At 34.6% G+C, this 14,379-nt stretch overlaps 1 protein-coding gene across 10 annotated transcripts in view; it reads right to left on the bottom strand.

The window, feature by feature from the left end:
- PAM (peptidylglycine alpha-amidating monooxygenase) overlaps positions 1-14,379 on the bottom strand; it is a 154,415-nt gene that overhangs the window by 11,158 nt on the left and 128,878 nt on the right. For 5 of the 10 annotated variants that reach the window (XM_052779052.1, XM_052779053.1, XM_052779047.1 and 2 more), the window contains 5 exons: positions 11,871-12,173; positions 6,613-6,742; positions 1,962-2,078; positions 1,394-1,466; positions 647-860 (listed from right to left, as the gene is read on the bottom strand). In XM_052779052.1, the coding sequence (XP_052635012.1) occupies positions 647-860; positions 1,394-1,466; positions 1,962-2,078; positions 6,613-6,742; positions 11,871-12,173 (837 nt within the window). The remainder of the gene's footprint in view (positions 1-646; positions 861-1,393; positions 1,467-1,961; positions 2,079-6,612; positions 6,743-11,870; positions 12,174-14,379) is intronic. The other 5 variants (XM_052779054.1, XM_052779051.1, XM_052779057.1 and 2 more) reach the window with 3 other exon arrangements.

Consider the following 14,379-nt stretch of genomic DNA (forward strand, 5'->3'; position numbering starts at 1 on the left):
TGTGTTAAAGTATACACTGAAAGTATCAGTTTCACTTAGAAACAGCAATATGTCACATAACGCAATGTAACACTGGGAAAAGAATAAAATCAGCTTGCTTTCTTCTCCTAGCAGTTTTACTCATTTAGGTAGATAAACGGTGGTAGTCTTTTGTGTTGCCTTTGTAAATCCTGATTTTATGAATTCTCTATTTCCCTACAATATTTGGCATAGTTTAATGCCTGATACATAAATCTGAATCAGGCAGAAATGTAATTATTCATAAAACTTAAAACAGATGGGATCATGGCATAAATCCTGCAAAAATGGTAAAGGCTTATACTATTTGACCAAATGTTTAAGAAAAAAATAAGGTTTTTGTGAAAGAACATTTTCTTGATAAGATAGGACATTCCAATACTTGTACTGAAAGCATGCTAACAAATTCCCATTTTTTATTTTTAGTGACTATATAACTACTACAAGTAGCTGTATGAATAGAAGAGAGAAAATTGGAATGCAATGACAAGGCTGACATTCAGCTAGGGCTTGGAAGGTATTTCAGTAATAGAAATTTGTAAATAAAGTAATAGTAACATCAGCAATCTCATGGTTCATCATGAGTTCATGATAACAGCAGTATGGGTAAAGTACCAAGAGCTCTCACCTGTACCTTCTCCCCACTGCATCACGTACAACCCCTTTGGAGAGAACTGAATGACTCGACTGTTACAGTAGCCATCAGAGATATAAATGCTGCCAGTGATGGGATCCACGGCCACATCAGTTGGTTGACAGAAATGATTTCTGTCACTGCCCGGTTGCAAAGCCACTCCTAAGATCAGTAGTGGTTCTTTGTCATGTGCTCCCAGTTTGAAAACCTTTTTTTTAGTCAACGGGAAAAGAGAATAGGTTTCAGTTATGGAAGGTGAAATATAAGAAGGATGACTGCCTATGGAAAAATATCTATTACTGTGTATAAAATTTATATACCAAACTTAATCTTAATATATTGACTATGACATCTATTACCAATTTTTTAGTAGTGTTGATTCTAGGAAATTTCTGCCTAAAATATAAATTTCCTGTGATTACAGCAAAGGAATTAGTTTCACATTCTGGATTTAAGTACATAGGAGAATTGATAAGCAAAGATGCAGCAGAAAAATCTGTTCTTTTTCAAAAGAAACACTGTTTTAAAACAGATAGTTTTATTTCTGAATACTATGTCCATGTAGCAAATTATTCAACACAACTATATTCCACGAAGGCCACAGGGGTCAATTTGTGTAGGCATATTCTTAATATTTATCTTAACAGGCCTAGATAAATAATTTACATCAAATCTCTAGGAAAGCAAAAACATTTTGTGGCAAAATATTAAAGTCCTTCTATTAAAGCTTCAAAAACATACCTGATGGAGAGCTACATCAGTGACCCAGTAGTTACCATTTTTATCTATACTCAAACCATGTGGTAAATAAAATCTGCAAGCACAAATGTAGAAGAATCAAGTTAAAAACATCTTTCAGGAAGAATGATGTAAAGATTTCACTTTTTATCTACCGATCAACAAATGCTGTACACACTAACTATCTGTAGTATTTAATGAAAAAGATAGCTTTACAGAATAGAATTTTCTTGATAAGTGTGTCTCAGCTCTGAAATTCAGTTGATCTCTGGTGTCTCACTCAGGCTAATATTTGGTATCTTTAAGGACAATATACAATACTCATGAGCTCTGCATTTCTGTTAATCTGGCTAGTAGATGAAATTGTATGAATTGCTAGAAAGCAGAGGTGGTAAAGATGGCAAATTACTTTTATTAGTTGTTGATTTTGTAATTATTTATTTATTGTTTAAATAAACTCAGTGGCTACAATTACACAGTGCAATACAAAACATACATGAAAACGGGTTTGGGGACTTTCTGGAGTAAAATATACAGAAATGTTAGTTCAATAAAAGCAAAAATAACTTACAGACTTTTGCCCATGGAATGAAGCAGTTTTGCATTACTTGGATTCAGGACAAGAATTGTGTTCTGTTCAATTGGTCCGAGTCCTCTTTGCTGATAAACAAATTTGCTATCAAAAGAACTACACAAAAATAGTGGAATAGAAAGCCAGCATTAGAAGGTTCCACTGATGAACAACACACATGCAACTAAAAGCCAAGCTTTGTAGTTTAATTCCAGTGTGGGGTTACTGGTTTCTTTTTTTTCTTTAAGTAAGGCTTATTGCATGACTGTATGATCGTAAGAGTTACAGTGTTGGATGTCTGCATTTCCTACTGAAGTTATGACTTCCAAACTAAAGGAGCACCAAATTAACACAGCAACAATTAAGATAATCCTAAAGCAAGCAAGAAAAAAACCTCTTCCTTTTTTTTTTTCTCTTCTTTGCTATGGCAAATCAGAAATGGGAAATCAAACAATGCAGCCTAAGTAAAAATATAGCTAAACACCAGGTCATAATTGCCAGTAAAAACAGGTATACTTCATACTGTCTAAGGCAGTGTGTGCATGTTTGTGTGTCTTTTTTCTTTTTTTCAAACACAATTCAATATTTTGCCAGAGCTTACTACTGTAAGATTCAGGTCTTAAGGTTCTTATCCTTTTCTGAGTGTGCTTGCACAGCTTGAGACTGTAGGATATGACGTGTATTTCTCCTACCCCAAGAACTCTACACTCAATTTTCAGGGTATGTGGAATATATTAATAAATGACATTTAAACATGTCACTATTTCAGACATTAAGAACTGGGATTAGCTTTCTAGAAGACATTTACGAGGCATAAAATTATCATATGCTTAAGAAATAAAAAATATAGTTGTCTGTACCCCTATGGAGAAGTTGGCTATTACTCTCACCTGTTGAAATATATGTTCAGCATTTAGTGAAGGTAAATAGAGTGTAAAGTATTTTGAACAAAATTTGGTTTTAAGCAGTTTTATTTAAAAATGAGTCTAATACTCCTAAGGACTTACTTGCTCTAGGTATGGATGACCACAACTGGAGAACCAACACTGGACAGACTGAACTAATATCATTAATGTTATTATTAACCAGCACAGCTAATCACAGAAGTGAATCTTAGTGATGGTAGGTATTGTACCAAAAAACCTACAGAAAAAAAGATTGTATCTCTGGAAAACTCACTATCTAGACAACTTAGTTTCCTTCCCAGCATTTGAGACCAATTTCCCAGGTAGTCAATGTTCCTTTGTTTCAACTGATAAATAAGGACACTAACAATGCTTACTACTGCTCGCTTAAAAGAAGCAAGACCAAAACCAACCAAACAAAACAACTGAACACCTTGCTATTATATGTCATGTTGCTCTGCAGCATGGTTTTCTAATAGGTTCTGCAGTTTGATATCAAAGGACAATTAAAATATGCTGCACATGTCACTACTTCTGATTTCAAACCCCAATGTAAATCCACAGCTATTTTTCTACTTTTCAGCTGGCAACTTCACACTAATACAAACAATTTATTGCTAAATTTCACATCCTTCTCGTGGGCTACACGTTAAATTTAGACAGACCACCTGATCTCATAACCCCTGAAGGCACAATCCTGAGCTCTATTCTTGATCAATATCCATCACCATTGTGGTACTGTGCTCAGCCTAAATTAACCTGCCTAGCTTGTTAAGAATGAAGTAACAAGAATGCAGTTTATATTCTTTATTATGTCTTTTATAAATTGCATGAATAGTATACATTTTTCATCACAAAATGCAAAATAACTTCCAGCTGATTCATTGCTTAGGCAGCTGAATAGTTCTAATTTTTTTCATTCTGAACAGCATACATTCCCTATAGCGAAGACTGTTCTGAAACTGAGACAACAATGTGGTAGAAGAACCTGACTTATTTAAAAGGATTTTTTTTTTTTTAAATCATGCACAGAAGGAATGCTACAGCCACTGAAAAGCCACTAGTGTATTATAGGGCTTGTCACTGCATAACTGCTTTTGCATTCTAAAGCAGACTGAAGTTGTCTTATAAAACAGCGCAGTCCATTCATCCTGCCACGTTTAGTTGAATGAGGATCCAGCTTTTATGGCATATATTAATAACGCATTGGAAACATTTGTGCATTGCCTAACAGCACAGATAATTTTTGTTTAATTTTTTTCTATACTATGCTGGTGAAGCATTGAAACAGAGAAAATAAATTCTGGGCTTTCAGGCTTGATTGATTCATCATGTTTATGATTTCGTAAGGAATATTATACTCAATTAACTGTGTATTTGCAGCTAATGATAAACATTAACTTGAAAGTCTGATAAATTCTTATCCCTCCAGCATACAATAGTCATGACAAACCTCTCTCAAATACTCATTTTTTTATTCCTTTTTATTGAAAAATGAGAACACATACAATCCTTCCTTTACAGCACAACCCATGAAAGGGTCCCCAGACTATTTCATACGCCCATGACATACCCAAAGATAAAAAAGGAAGGCTGACTGGCTGAGCACACATCTGTGTGCCTCTTCTCTGTGCCACAAATATGGAACAATAGCTTAACCACAGGCATGTTTTCCAAATATATTGTTTTAAAGTCACAATACTCTACATACACAGGCCTACAGAAGTTTTAGCCTGTCTGATTTAAGGGTTCCTACCAACACTGTCTTTCCTATACATTGATTAACCGTGTTCCACAAGAAGAAAAAAACCCAACAACCCAAAACTTGTGAACAAAATCCTTCTGAAATGAATTAGGATTTCATGCGTAGTTGTCTTTATGGAAGGCCCATACGAGCTTCAGTTAACAGCAGCTTGTCTTACATCTTGGTTACATATCTGGGACTGAATGCTTCCGATCATATTTACAAGCCCAGGCAGTTTCACTTTGTTTCAATTTCCATCTCCACATGATGGCAAATATGGCAAGCTCCCACACAGGGGTGATGTACAGATTAACACTACTAATACTAAATATAAGACAAAGCATTTTTCTGGGAAGTCTGATAATCACAGGCTGGAAATACTCAGGATATGAACAACATCTGCTATCAAAGACAGGGATGAGTTAAGTGAACCTGTAGTGTTACACAGCACAGCTGGTAGGTATATGGATTCCAGACCACAGCTCCAATCTTCTGCACCCACATCATAAGAAAATTGAAGTTCAATTTGTCTCTCAACATGGTTGATTCATTATGCTCACTTGCTATTTTAGGGAACGTTAACGTTTTCCTGTTTTGTTTAAGATCTGGAGGCTCTCCAAATACTGCTTGGTCTCAAACTGCAGTTTTGTGCTCTGCATTGTGGGTATAACTGAGTTGCCAGACACTTACAAATACACATTTCAGAAGTAAGAAATGAATACAACTGCCAGCCTATTTTCAAATATTTTTTCAGTTCTTTCTTCAATGATACAAAGAACAGCACTTATGTTCATGTGTAGGAGGATGAAAAAAAGTAAATGAATATCAGCTTTTACTTTAAGTTTGAGTAATACAAGTTGCAGCATGCATCATCCTTTCAAATTTTATGGTCTGTATTTATATACACTTGAGCTGGAGAGATCCCTGATACAATGCACAAGACATAAATGACTGCCTTATCTGCTGCATTGTTATTTAGCTAAAAACCCAAAGAACTTACTTGCCTTCATAAAACAGTATTCTAAGCATAATTTGTCATTATAAGGTTGAGAAAACTCCCCCCTCTAATTTTCAGAAACTATGTTATCTTAAAATGAATTCATCAGGACTTGAAAAAAACCCTACTGTTTAGCCTTATAGTTATATACATGGAGAACAGATGCTTAGAAAGAAGACTAAAAAAGCACATTATAGAAAGGTTACTACATAATATTCTTTTACAGGTAGATACTATTTCCTCCCACTGTTTTGTCAAAAAGTTCATGGATTTTTTTCCAAAGTGTCCATCTAAACAGTTAGACATACTATTTTAAAGTTCAAAGGCATAAGGAGACTGTACAAATAAGGACACTACTTTATTTGGCATGTTCTGTTCTTAAAATAATATACCTTTGAGTATATTACTTTACAAACACTAGAAAAATGGCCATTATAAAGTTGGACTTTTTTTTTGGTTTGAGTGACACTAAATATAGTAAATTTTATTCAATATAGTAAATTTTATCAAATGAGTAAAACAAAGCCTGTTTTGAGAGAGTGCCTTGTAACAATCCAATTTTGTTCAGTGGATGTAAACACAAAAAAGAATGAAGATACACTGGAGCTAGCTTAGCACGCCTTAAACCTAGGTGCTAATAGTAGTACACCATACTAAAACATCATTCTCCCAGGCTAATTAGTTCTGCTAGAAACATTGAGAAGCAGGGATAATTAATCTCAGTGAATAGCATACTAACACGGTCATACAGTTTAAGGACCTAATGTACTATGTTCTTTTTCTCTGGAGACACATTCTTACTGTCTAAAGACCTAGTAACCCCATCATCTTGAACTGTCAGTCACCACTTCCATTCTGAGTCTCCCAAAGGCACATTCAGCCAAAGAACTGAATTTGAAATGGAAAAGGAACTGCAATCTGTCTTGTCTTTTCTTGAGAAGATATACAAACAGCACACACCAATTTGACCTTCTAACATGCCATTCAGCAGAGTTATCTACTTACTTTTCATCCCAAACATGATCACCTCTGTGGAAGATAACTAGGTTATTTTCAGGGTCCAGAGCCAACCCAGAAACTTGGCCTAGTTTGAGGTCTAATCCAGGCCACTCCACAGCCTCTTCTATGTGGAAATCTGACCAAAGAAACAAATAAACAAAAGACAGACATTCAGGTAGCATATTTATAAAAAAATATGGTTAACTGGCACTTGATACAGACTGCTGAGAATTACATGGACATTTTCTTACATGCAGTACTTCCATTAATGCATTGCAATTTAATTCCACACATTTTATTATAGTAAAGCATGCACAAGCACTGGCATCCTGCTACATATAGGATGACAGAAACTTCAAAGCTGCTTTTGACTCCATTCTTTTCTCCATCTTGTAAGGATACAGGTAGACAGACTCTAGAATTTTTAGGAGCTCTGTGAATACTTTCTATATTGAAAGATTACAGAAATATACAACTATTATCCAAAATCAGCAGGCAAATGTAAATATTAACCTGTGTTTTATTTAAAAATGCGTAACAAAGACTATGAATCACTAAACCAACTACATATCAGAAGTGGCTGATTCGTGACTTTTTTTCAAAAAAGCTTTTAACACTAAGAAAAAAATACAGGGAAGGAAGAAAAACAGCAACAAGAAGCAAATAAAACAGTAATTCTGTGAAGTTTGCCTATGACATTTCTTTCAGCCAACATATGCATTAGTTCTGGATAATGTTCACATTTCAATCCAAGTATTATAGGCATGAATGGGAAATAGATGTCTAAATCTGATGAAAGAGATGAAGAAGGGTAGAATATTTGTCATTGTTTATGCCGTAACACAACTGTTTTTAAGATTAAATACTGGATATTTTTTGAGTAACACAAATCTGATTTTCACACTAGATCAACAACACAGGATTTAGCAAGTGAACCACTACTAAAAAATTGGATACTTCTTGTGTTTGTCTTAAATCGTAAAACTCCTCAACTAAGGGAGACAAATTTAGTTTCAACTTAAAGATTAAAATTAAAAATATAAAAAGATGTATCATTCAATCTCTGTTTTATGTAGAAATAGACTTAAACTGATTAAAGGCATGAACAGTCCAAAACTTGAAAAAGTTGCAGAGCATTAGCTACAGGATTAATTTCTCACAAATAGAGTGCTTAATGCTATTTGGAAGATGTTGGTCTGGGTTGCTCTGGCAGTATTAAGAGACAATTGAACTATATTCCGAAAAATAAAAAATATAATGGCAAGACAAATATCACCAATTCTGATTTAAAAAAAAAAAACCAAAACCAAAAACCCACAAATCCTAAAATGCCTTCTATATGTTAGGAAATCCATCACTCCTTCCTTTCAGAAATTAATTTGTTCAGCATAATTCAGGTAATTCTAACATGCAGACTTTGAACATAGGTATGTATAGGCAAACTGAAGGTGAATAGAAAGCAATTTCTTTACAGCTATGTGAAACTGGAGCTGTTTCACGAGTATTCAATGTGTTTGACAGCATTATGCTGTACTTCGCAACTTTCAGTTCACCCAAAGTTTGTGTGTTTTCCTGTGATCCTAAACACCAATCACTGGAGTACCATCTAGGCAGGTGAAACACATACCCTCTTTCACAAAGTGCCAGGGCATCAATACTTTGACACAAGGCAGATCACAGACCTTAACACACAGCACCCAAGGAGTTTGAGAGGGTTCAGCTGGAAGTGATCTTCTAATGAAAGGAAAAATGAAGAGGGAAACAATGTCCAAAATCTTCAGGTCACCTGTGCAACCCAGCTGTTCTGATAAGCATACCCCCTACTCCCCCTTCCATTTCACTTGAAAGAAACGTAGTCTGAGGAGTAACAGCAAGAATGGGGTGGAGGGACAGCCATTTTCTACAACCTACATAGGGGAAAGATAAAACCAGTGCTGAAAACCCCTACCACAGACTAAGAGATATTTTACCTTTGTAGTTTTAGATACCATAGCTAGAGAAGGTGACAGAGAAACTCTTCAGGCTAACACAAACTTAAGACAAACCTAAGGCAATCAGCAACTGCAGTGAATCCAAGACAGTAATCAGAAACTTCTAAAACAAGAAATTCTACTCTGTCGCAAATTTAGCTGAACGAATGTTCCAAGCTAAAAGAGAAGCTGTTATGAAAAAAATTATACATATTCATACTTCTGTACAGTTCAGTTGGTCACAGCATGTGCAGTACCAGGTATATTCATGGATGTTAGAATTTTGAAAGGAATAAAAGTATGGAAATCCAGTGTCTGCTTCCTCACTTGCTCATTCTATATCAGTCTAAGTTAACTTGCAGAAACCTTATGTATGTTTAATGTTACAGTGCCCGTTGGCCTCTCAGCCTTTTGCATAAAAGCTAGAAAAATTAAAAGGCTAAACCTAGAAAGCCTAAATTTAGGCCTCTGTGAAATTCAGTTTCTCAAAAGGCATGCACTATAAAATACAAAATATTTAAGCTAGACTTAAAGGAATAAAAGATTTCTGATAGACCAAAACAATAAAATTAATGTACAGTGAAATACAGTCTAATCAGAAGAACTTCAGCCTCTATACAACCTTTACATTTTCTCATGCTTTTCCAAAATTGGTTTATTATTGTTATCTTTTCTTTTCCCTTTGCAAGTCTCATACTGAAAGTCCTTTGGTATAGGTTTATCTTAGTGCAACTAGCTTTTTACAAAAACTTACTAAATTTAGACTTCATTTATCTAGACTGATTATTAATTCCCTACAAAACTAAGTGGCCCATGGATCAGTTAGACAGGAAACCAAAGAAAATTACTTTTCCCCATTAAATTAATTTACAATTACTTTTTAAAAAAATACATAATCACCAGTTTTGTTGTAAATGAGATTTCTAAACTAAGTACCAGATCTTCTACCTTGTAATTTAGAGTCATTCCTTTAATCAGTAAAACTATAAACAATTACATAGATTTAGAACATGCAAATCAGCATCTAATCTCTCTAAAAGTGAAAGAATAACACCTTATTTATTGCCAAAATTGGTATTTACTGTCCAGAAATCCCTTGCTAGCTTTTACATTACAAATTTTAATCATGTTGCATTTACTCCCTGCCATCAGAGTAATCATTTAAATCTTGACAAATATAAGTAAGCACTGCACAAAGGAGTATTAAAAATTGAAAAATTACAGTGTTTGCCTCAATTAGGAGGTATAATTTTACTGGTTGCAGTGATGCTGAACGAGCTGACTGATTAGTGACCAGTCTCGGGGTAACAAGATAACAACAGTGCAGGAAGAGCAGTAGTGTAAAGTTATGAATGTAACATTCATAATAACCTTATTATTGGTCACTTGCTATTTCAGGCCAGTTACGTGTTTAAAACTGGAATACTTGCAAGACTAAAAATATTAAACTATTTTAATTCCAATAATTTTTAAACAGTTAAATGAAATTAATTTAACAGCAACCAGAGTCTTGTCCTAAGAAATACTGAGAATTTTTTAAATTCAATACAGTAAAGAATTTTATGAAGGGTGCAAATTTTTTTACTAACCCCAGACAAGTTAAAACACTTTATGTTCCACTTCTTACTCTGAAGAGGAAAATTCTGTTATGGAAGGTTTTGTTCTTCTAATACATAAATACTTCCCAAACAGAAACTAAACATGTGCTTAAAGGTTTTACTGCTATATAAGTTCTTTTGCCAAAAGATGGCGCTGACAGCTTCTGCAGTTCAGAATTTCCATAGTTAGCAGTATGACAAACATTAAATAAAAAAAAAATCAATGCTAATTAAGAACATTTCAGTTTTCCTTTTTGCTGTAACTCAAAATTGCATCATTTGAAATCCATTTATTAATTAGTCCTCCACCACCAAATTCCCCCCAAATGAATATACAGCTACTAAAGTAACTGAGCAAATGCTTTCTGTAGTTAGAATTCATGCCATATGGTGTGCCAACTAAGCCATTTATTCAGTTCACTGACACTCCCTCCTCTGGATCAGTTAAAACAGAAAGGAAATTTCTTTCATCCCCTCTACACACCACATGCTATTAGTCTGAACTAAACAAACTGGTTTTGCAGAAATGTTACGCACATTACTCTTCCAAGCATTTAATTCCAGTGTCACTTATGGAATTATGATTTACACTGATGTCAGGCACGTGGTAACATCCCACCTGTTTTTTGCCACTATACGAATAACTTAGGCTCTCATTTAACTGACTAGCATAACATAACATTGGAAAGTCCTCATCTTTGGTTTTCTGTTAAATACAAACTCAGAATTTTGCTTAATTTGAATACTATAACAGAATCTCACATAAGCGGAGATAATACATGTTAACATTTTGAACTGAAATAAAAATCAAATGGATGATGAATGATGTATATTTGTGCACAACAGCACTTGGAAACATCAAGCTGGCTGGTTGCAACATAAAAGCAAGCATGTGCTGCTACAGCTTACACATACAGATGACTTTCATGCATACCAGTTTCTTTTATGAGATACTTGTCACATGCTGCATTATCTGGCTTTCCACATTAGCAAGTAAGACTAAGCACAATCAATATCACAGAGACCAAAATGCAAGTAAAACAAACACAACACTTCCATGGTTTCTGCTGTCATAGAAACCTGAAGGGAACAAATTATAATCCCAGTACAATAAAACAGCCTGTCCAAGAATATTTGGATAGCCAAGCCCAATTTGAAATAAATATGCAGAAAATTTTACTTCTTGAGAATTTTTCAGGATTAACTACCACTCTTTCTGAATGAGAGAAAAAACATCCAAAAGAATTACAGCAATAAATTTTATAAAATCCTGTATCTGACAAACCAAGGTAATCAGGAAACTCATAAAATGCATCAATTATCCCAGTGACCATGTTATAGTAGTTACTTGTATTAGGAAAATTCTTCACTTCCTGTGACTACTATATCCTGTCTTTACCTTGTTTTAGCATAGTTGATATCAGATCATTAAGTAAATGTCTTGAGAGTAGACAAAATACTCTGTGTTCCAAAAAGCAGTGGTATTGGGCCATTGGTATACATTCTTTCTTCACACATAGAGAGGGAAAGAACCCCACTGAAATACCTCTAAAATAGGGGGAGAATATTTCCATAATTAGGAAAATTGTCACGTAAAATACTTCCAAGCATCAATTGATATTCCCTTCAGATTTTGCTAATGTGGATCACAGCTCTTACATTGCATTTCATTGTATAAAATTAACCCCTAACCCACCTCCTGTATGTCCTTTTTCCCAGCTTCCCTCACCATGTTTAGGCTGTCGTAAAGAGAAATGTCTGTTCTCTGGTGGCCTCAAGGTAGACTCTAGTCTGTGAAATTTGTGAATTCTGTCTCTGACAAGAATAGTATTGTCCCTCTCATGATTTGTGATCTGTCTGGCAAGATCCTTCTTTTGGACTACATTAGCAATCTCAGCTACAAAATCTGACTCTGCCTTTTCTGTAGGGTTATGCTTATGCACATGCACAACATCTTCCCTTTCTCCTAGCAGCTTGGAAAGGAGTGAATAGAAATCACCTGTACAGAAAAGAGAAAAGATAAGAGGAAAGGAGGGAAAAAAAAATTATAACAGATCATGTAGTTTTAGAAAGCTTCAGCAAAGTATAATGTAACAAAGTTATTCAAACAGTCATTGTCAAAAGCAGTGTAAGAGGGAACTGTTTCAGCCTTGGGGATCGAATGAGCCAAGTCTCTGGTTTGAAAAGATAATGTCAAATCTTTATCAACTTTAATTTACATATAAATGTCCACTTTTACCTGACACTCTGGCATCAAAAAATCATCACCTCTGCACAGATGTTCTTGGGAACGAGGGCAAAAAAAAAAAGAAAAAGAAAAAAGTGTGCAAATTTTGGTAAAAGAATATTTATGATGGAATTATCTGGATTTGCCAGCTTACTGCAGACAAATACTATTTTTATAAAACAAAAAGGTAAAAGTTCTATAGTTTTATCAATTTCTTCACTTAAAAAGAAAATAGGATAGTGATGATGCATTTCAAAATATATTTCTTTGAAATACGTCATCGCATCAGAAACTTAGGCTGTAAGAAAACTAGCTTTCACATTTGCAAACAGATTCCATACAACATACTGTAGAAAGAAGACACAATAGTAAAACAGAGTGATCCATTAAATTTTCATTTATTAATTCAGTCTGGGTCCTGTTCCTCCTCTTCCTCCAAATAGTAACATCCCTTAGTCACAGTATCATCTGGCAATGCAGGGAACAGTATTTTCTCAAGCTGCTTGCTAGCAATGGAGTTATCACTATAGCTTTCTTAGACACCAACAAGCATTTCAGTAAATTGCAAAACAATAGCTCAAAGCAGACAAACAAAAATTAGGTATGCAAATTCCAGAACCACAGCTTTCTTCACAAAACATTCAAACCATCCAAACAGGTCCTGATGAAGTCAATGCTGAATTCTTTTTGCAGGATTAAATAAAGTGATGACATCATGACAAGTATATCCCTCTCCTGGGGTTCTCTGCTAACCAGCAGGTACCCAGCTTGTTAGAATTTATTAACCAAATACCTCCCCTGCCTGAAACTATTATCAGTTCTGTTAAACACAACTGCACCATTTGAATGGAAAGGGACATCCAATATGCTTTAAGATTTAATGCAAGTAGGTATACTCTATTTCGTTTTAAGTACAAATCGTTCATTATTAAGAATTTGTATTATTTTATGACAGGCTATATAAGACATTTTTTAGAAAAGCAAAACTATAAGTAAGGAAGCTTTCACCAAAAAACCCCCATTCAGAACAAGAAACCAGCACTTGCAGCCTGGGACAGAAGAAACTAAGACTTTTGGAAATGACCCTAAGAGGATCTGTCATGTTTATAAACAGTCCTAGTTCAATGATTTTGAGTAGGATTCCATTCCTTGTCCTTGGAAAAGAAATATCCCTGATGAAATCATCTGTCAGAAAATAATTACGCAAGTAACAGGGCCAATTTCAATGAAATGAACAAAGCAAATTAGATAAGAGAGAAAATTGTTAAGCTATATAACAAATATGAATTATTTGCTTCAAATACAATTGTGAAGCTAGAATGCTTCATAATCCTAATACAGTCATTCAACTAGTCCAACTCCTGATTCAGAACAAATCCAAATATTCAAAAGGTATGAAACAATAGAAGTTTTGGATACAAACCACATTTATTCTGAGAAAAGTTTATAATTACATTAATCAGGTTCAGCAGTCTCTACTTAAAGCATCCAAGAATTGGTGCTGATGTAGTGACACATCTGGAATTTCCTTCATTTAGGAAACACTCGGTATTAAAATACTTTCCATTGGCCTTATCTGTATTTTTGCACCATTTTAAAAATTAAACAAAGTCCATATGTACAAATGTTTTGGGGTTATCCATGGCTGGAGACCCACAGATTAGCAAAGCCCACTGACTTCTCTATACGCAATCATTTCCAATGGAGAGGTCTGAATGGTAAAAGCAGTGTTCTGTCTAATGTAACTGTGTAAGGCAAGCCTGGTGCTATTTTAAACTACAGACCTTTTAAAAGCCACTTTAGTAATCTTTGCCCAGTTCACTCTTTCCTAGTTCTTTATCAACAGTCTGATCAATTTACTTGTAATTCTTGGTCACAAAAAGAACAACATGCTACAGTTTGTATAAAGGTTTCAGCTCCAACTCACAACTCATATGCTCATTCTATTTGAACAAAGTTTGCCAGATTCCTGCTTCAG

This window comes from Harpia harpyja, chromosome Z (assembly GCF_026419915.1).
Source record: "Harpia harpyja isolate bHarHar1 chromosome Z, bHarHar1 primary haplotype, whole genome shotgun sequence".
In the NCBI taxonomy this organism is placed as follows: domain Eukaryota; kingdom Metazoa; phylum Chordata; class Aves; order Accipitriformes; family Accipitridae; genus Harpia; species Harpia harpyja.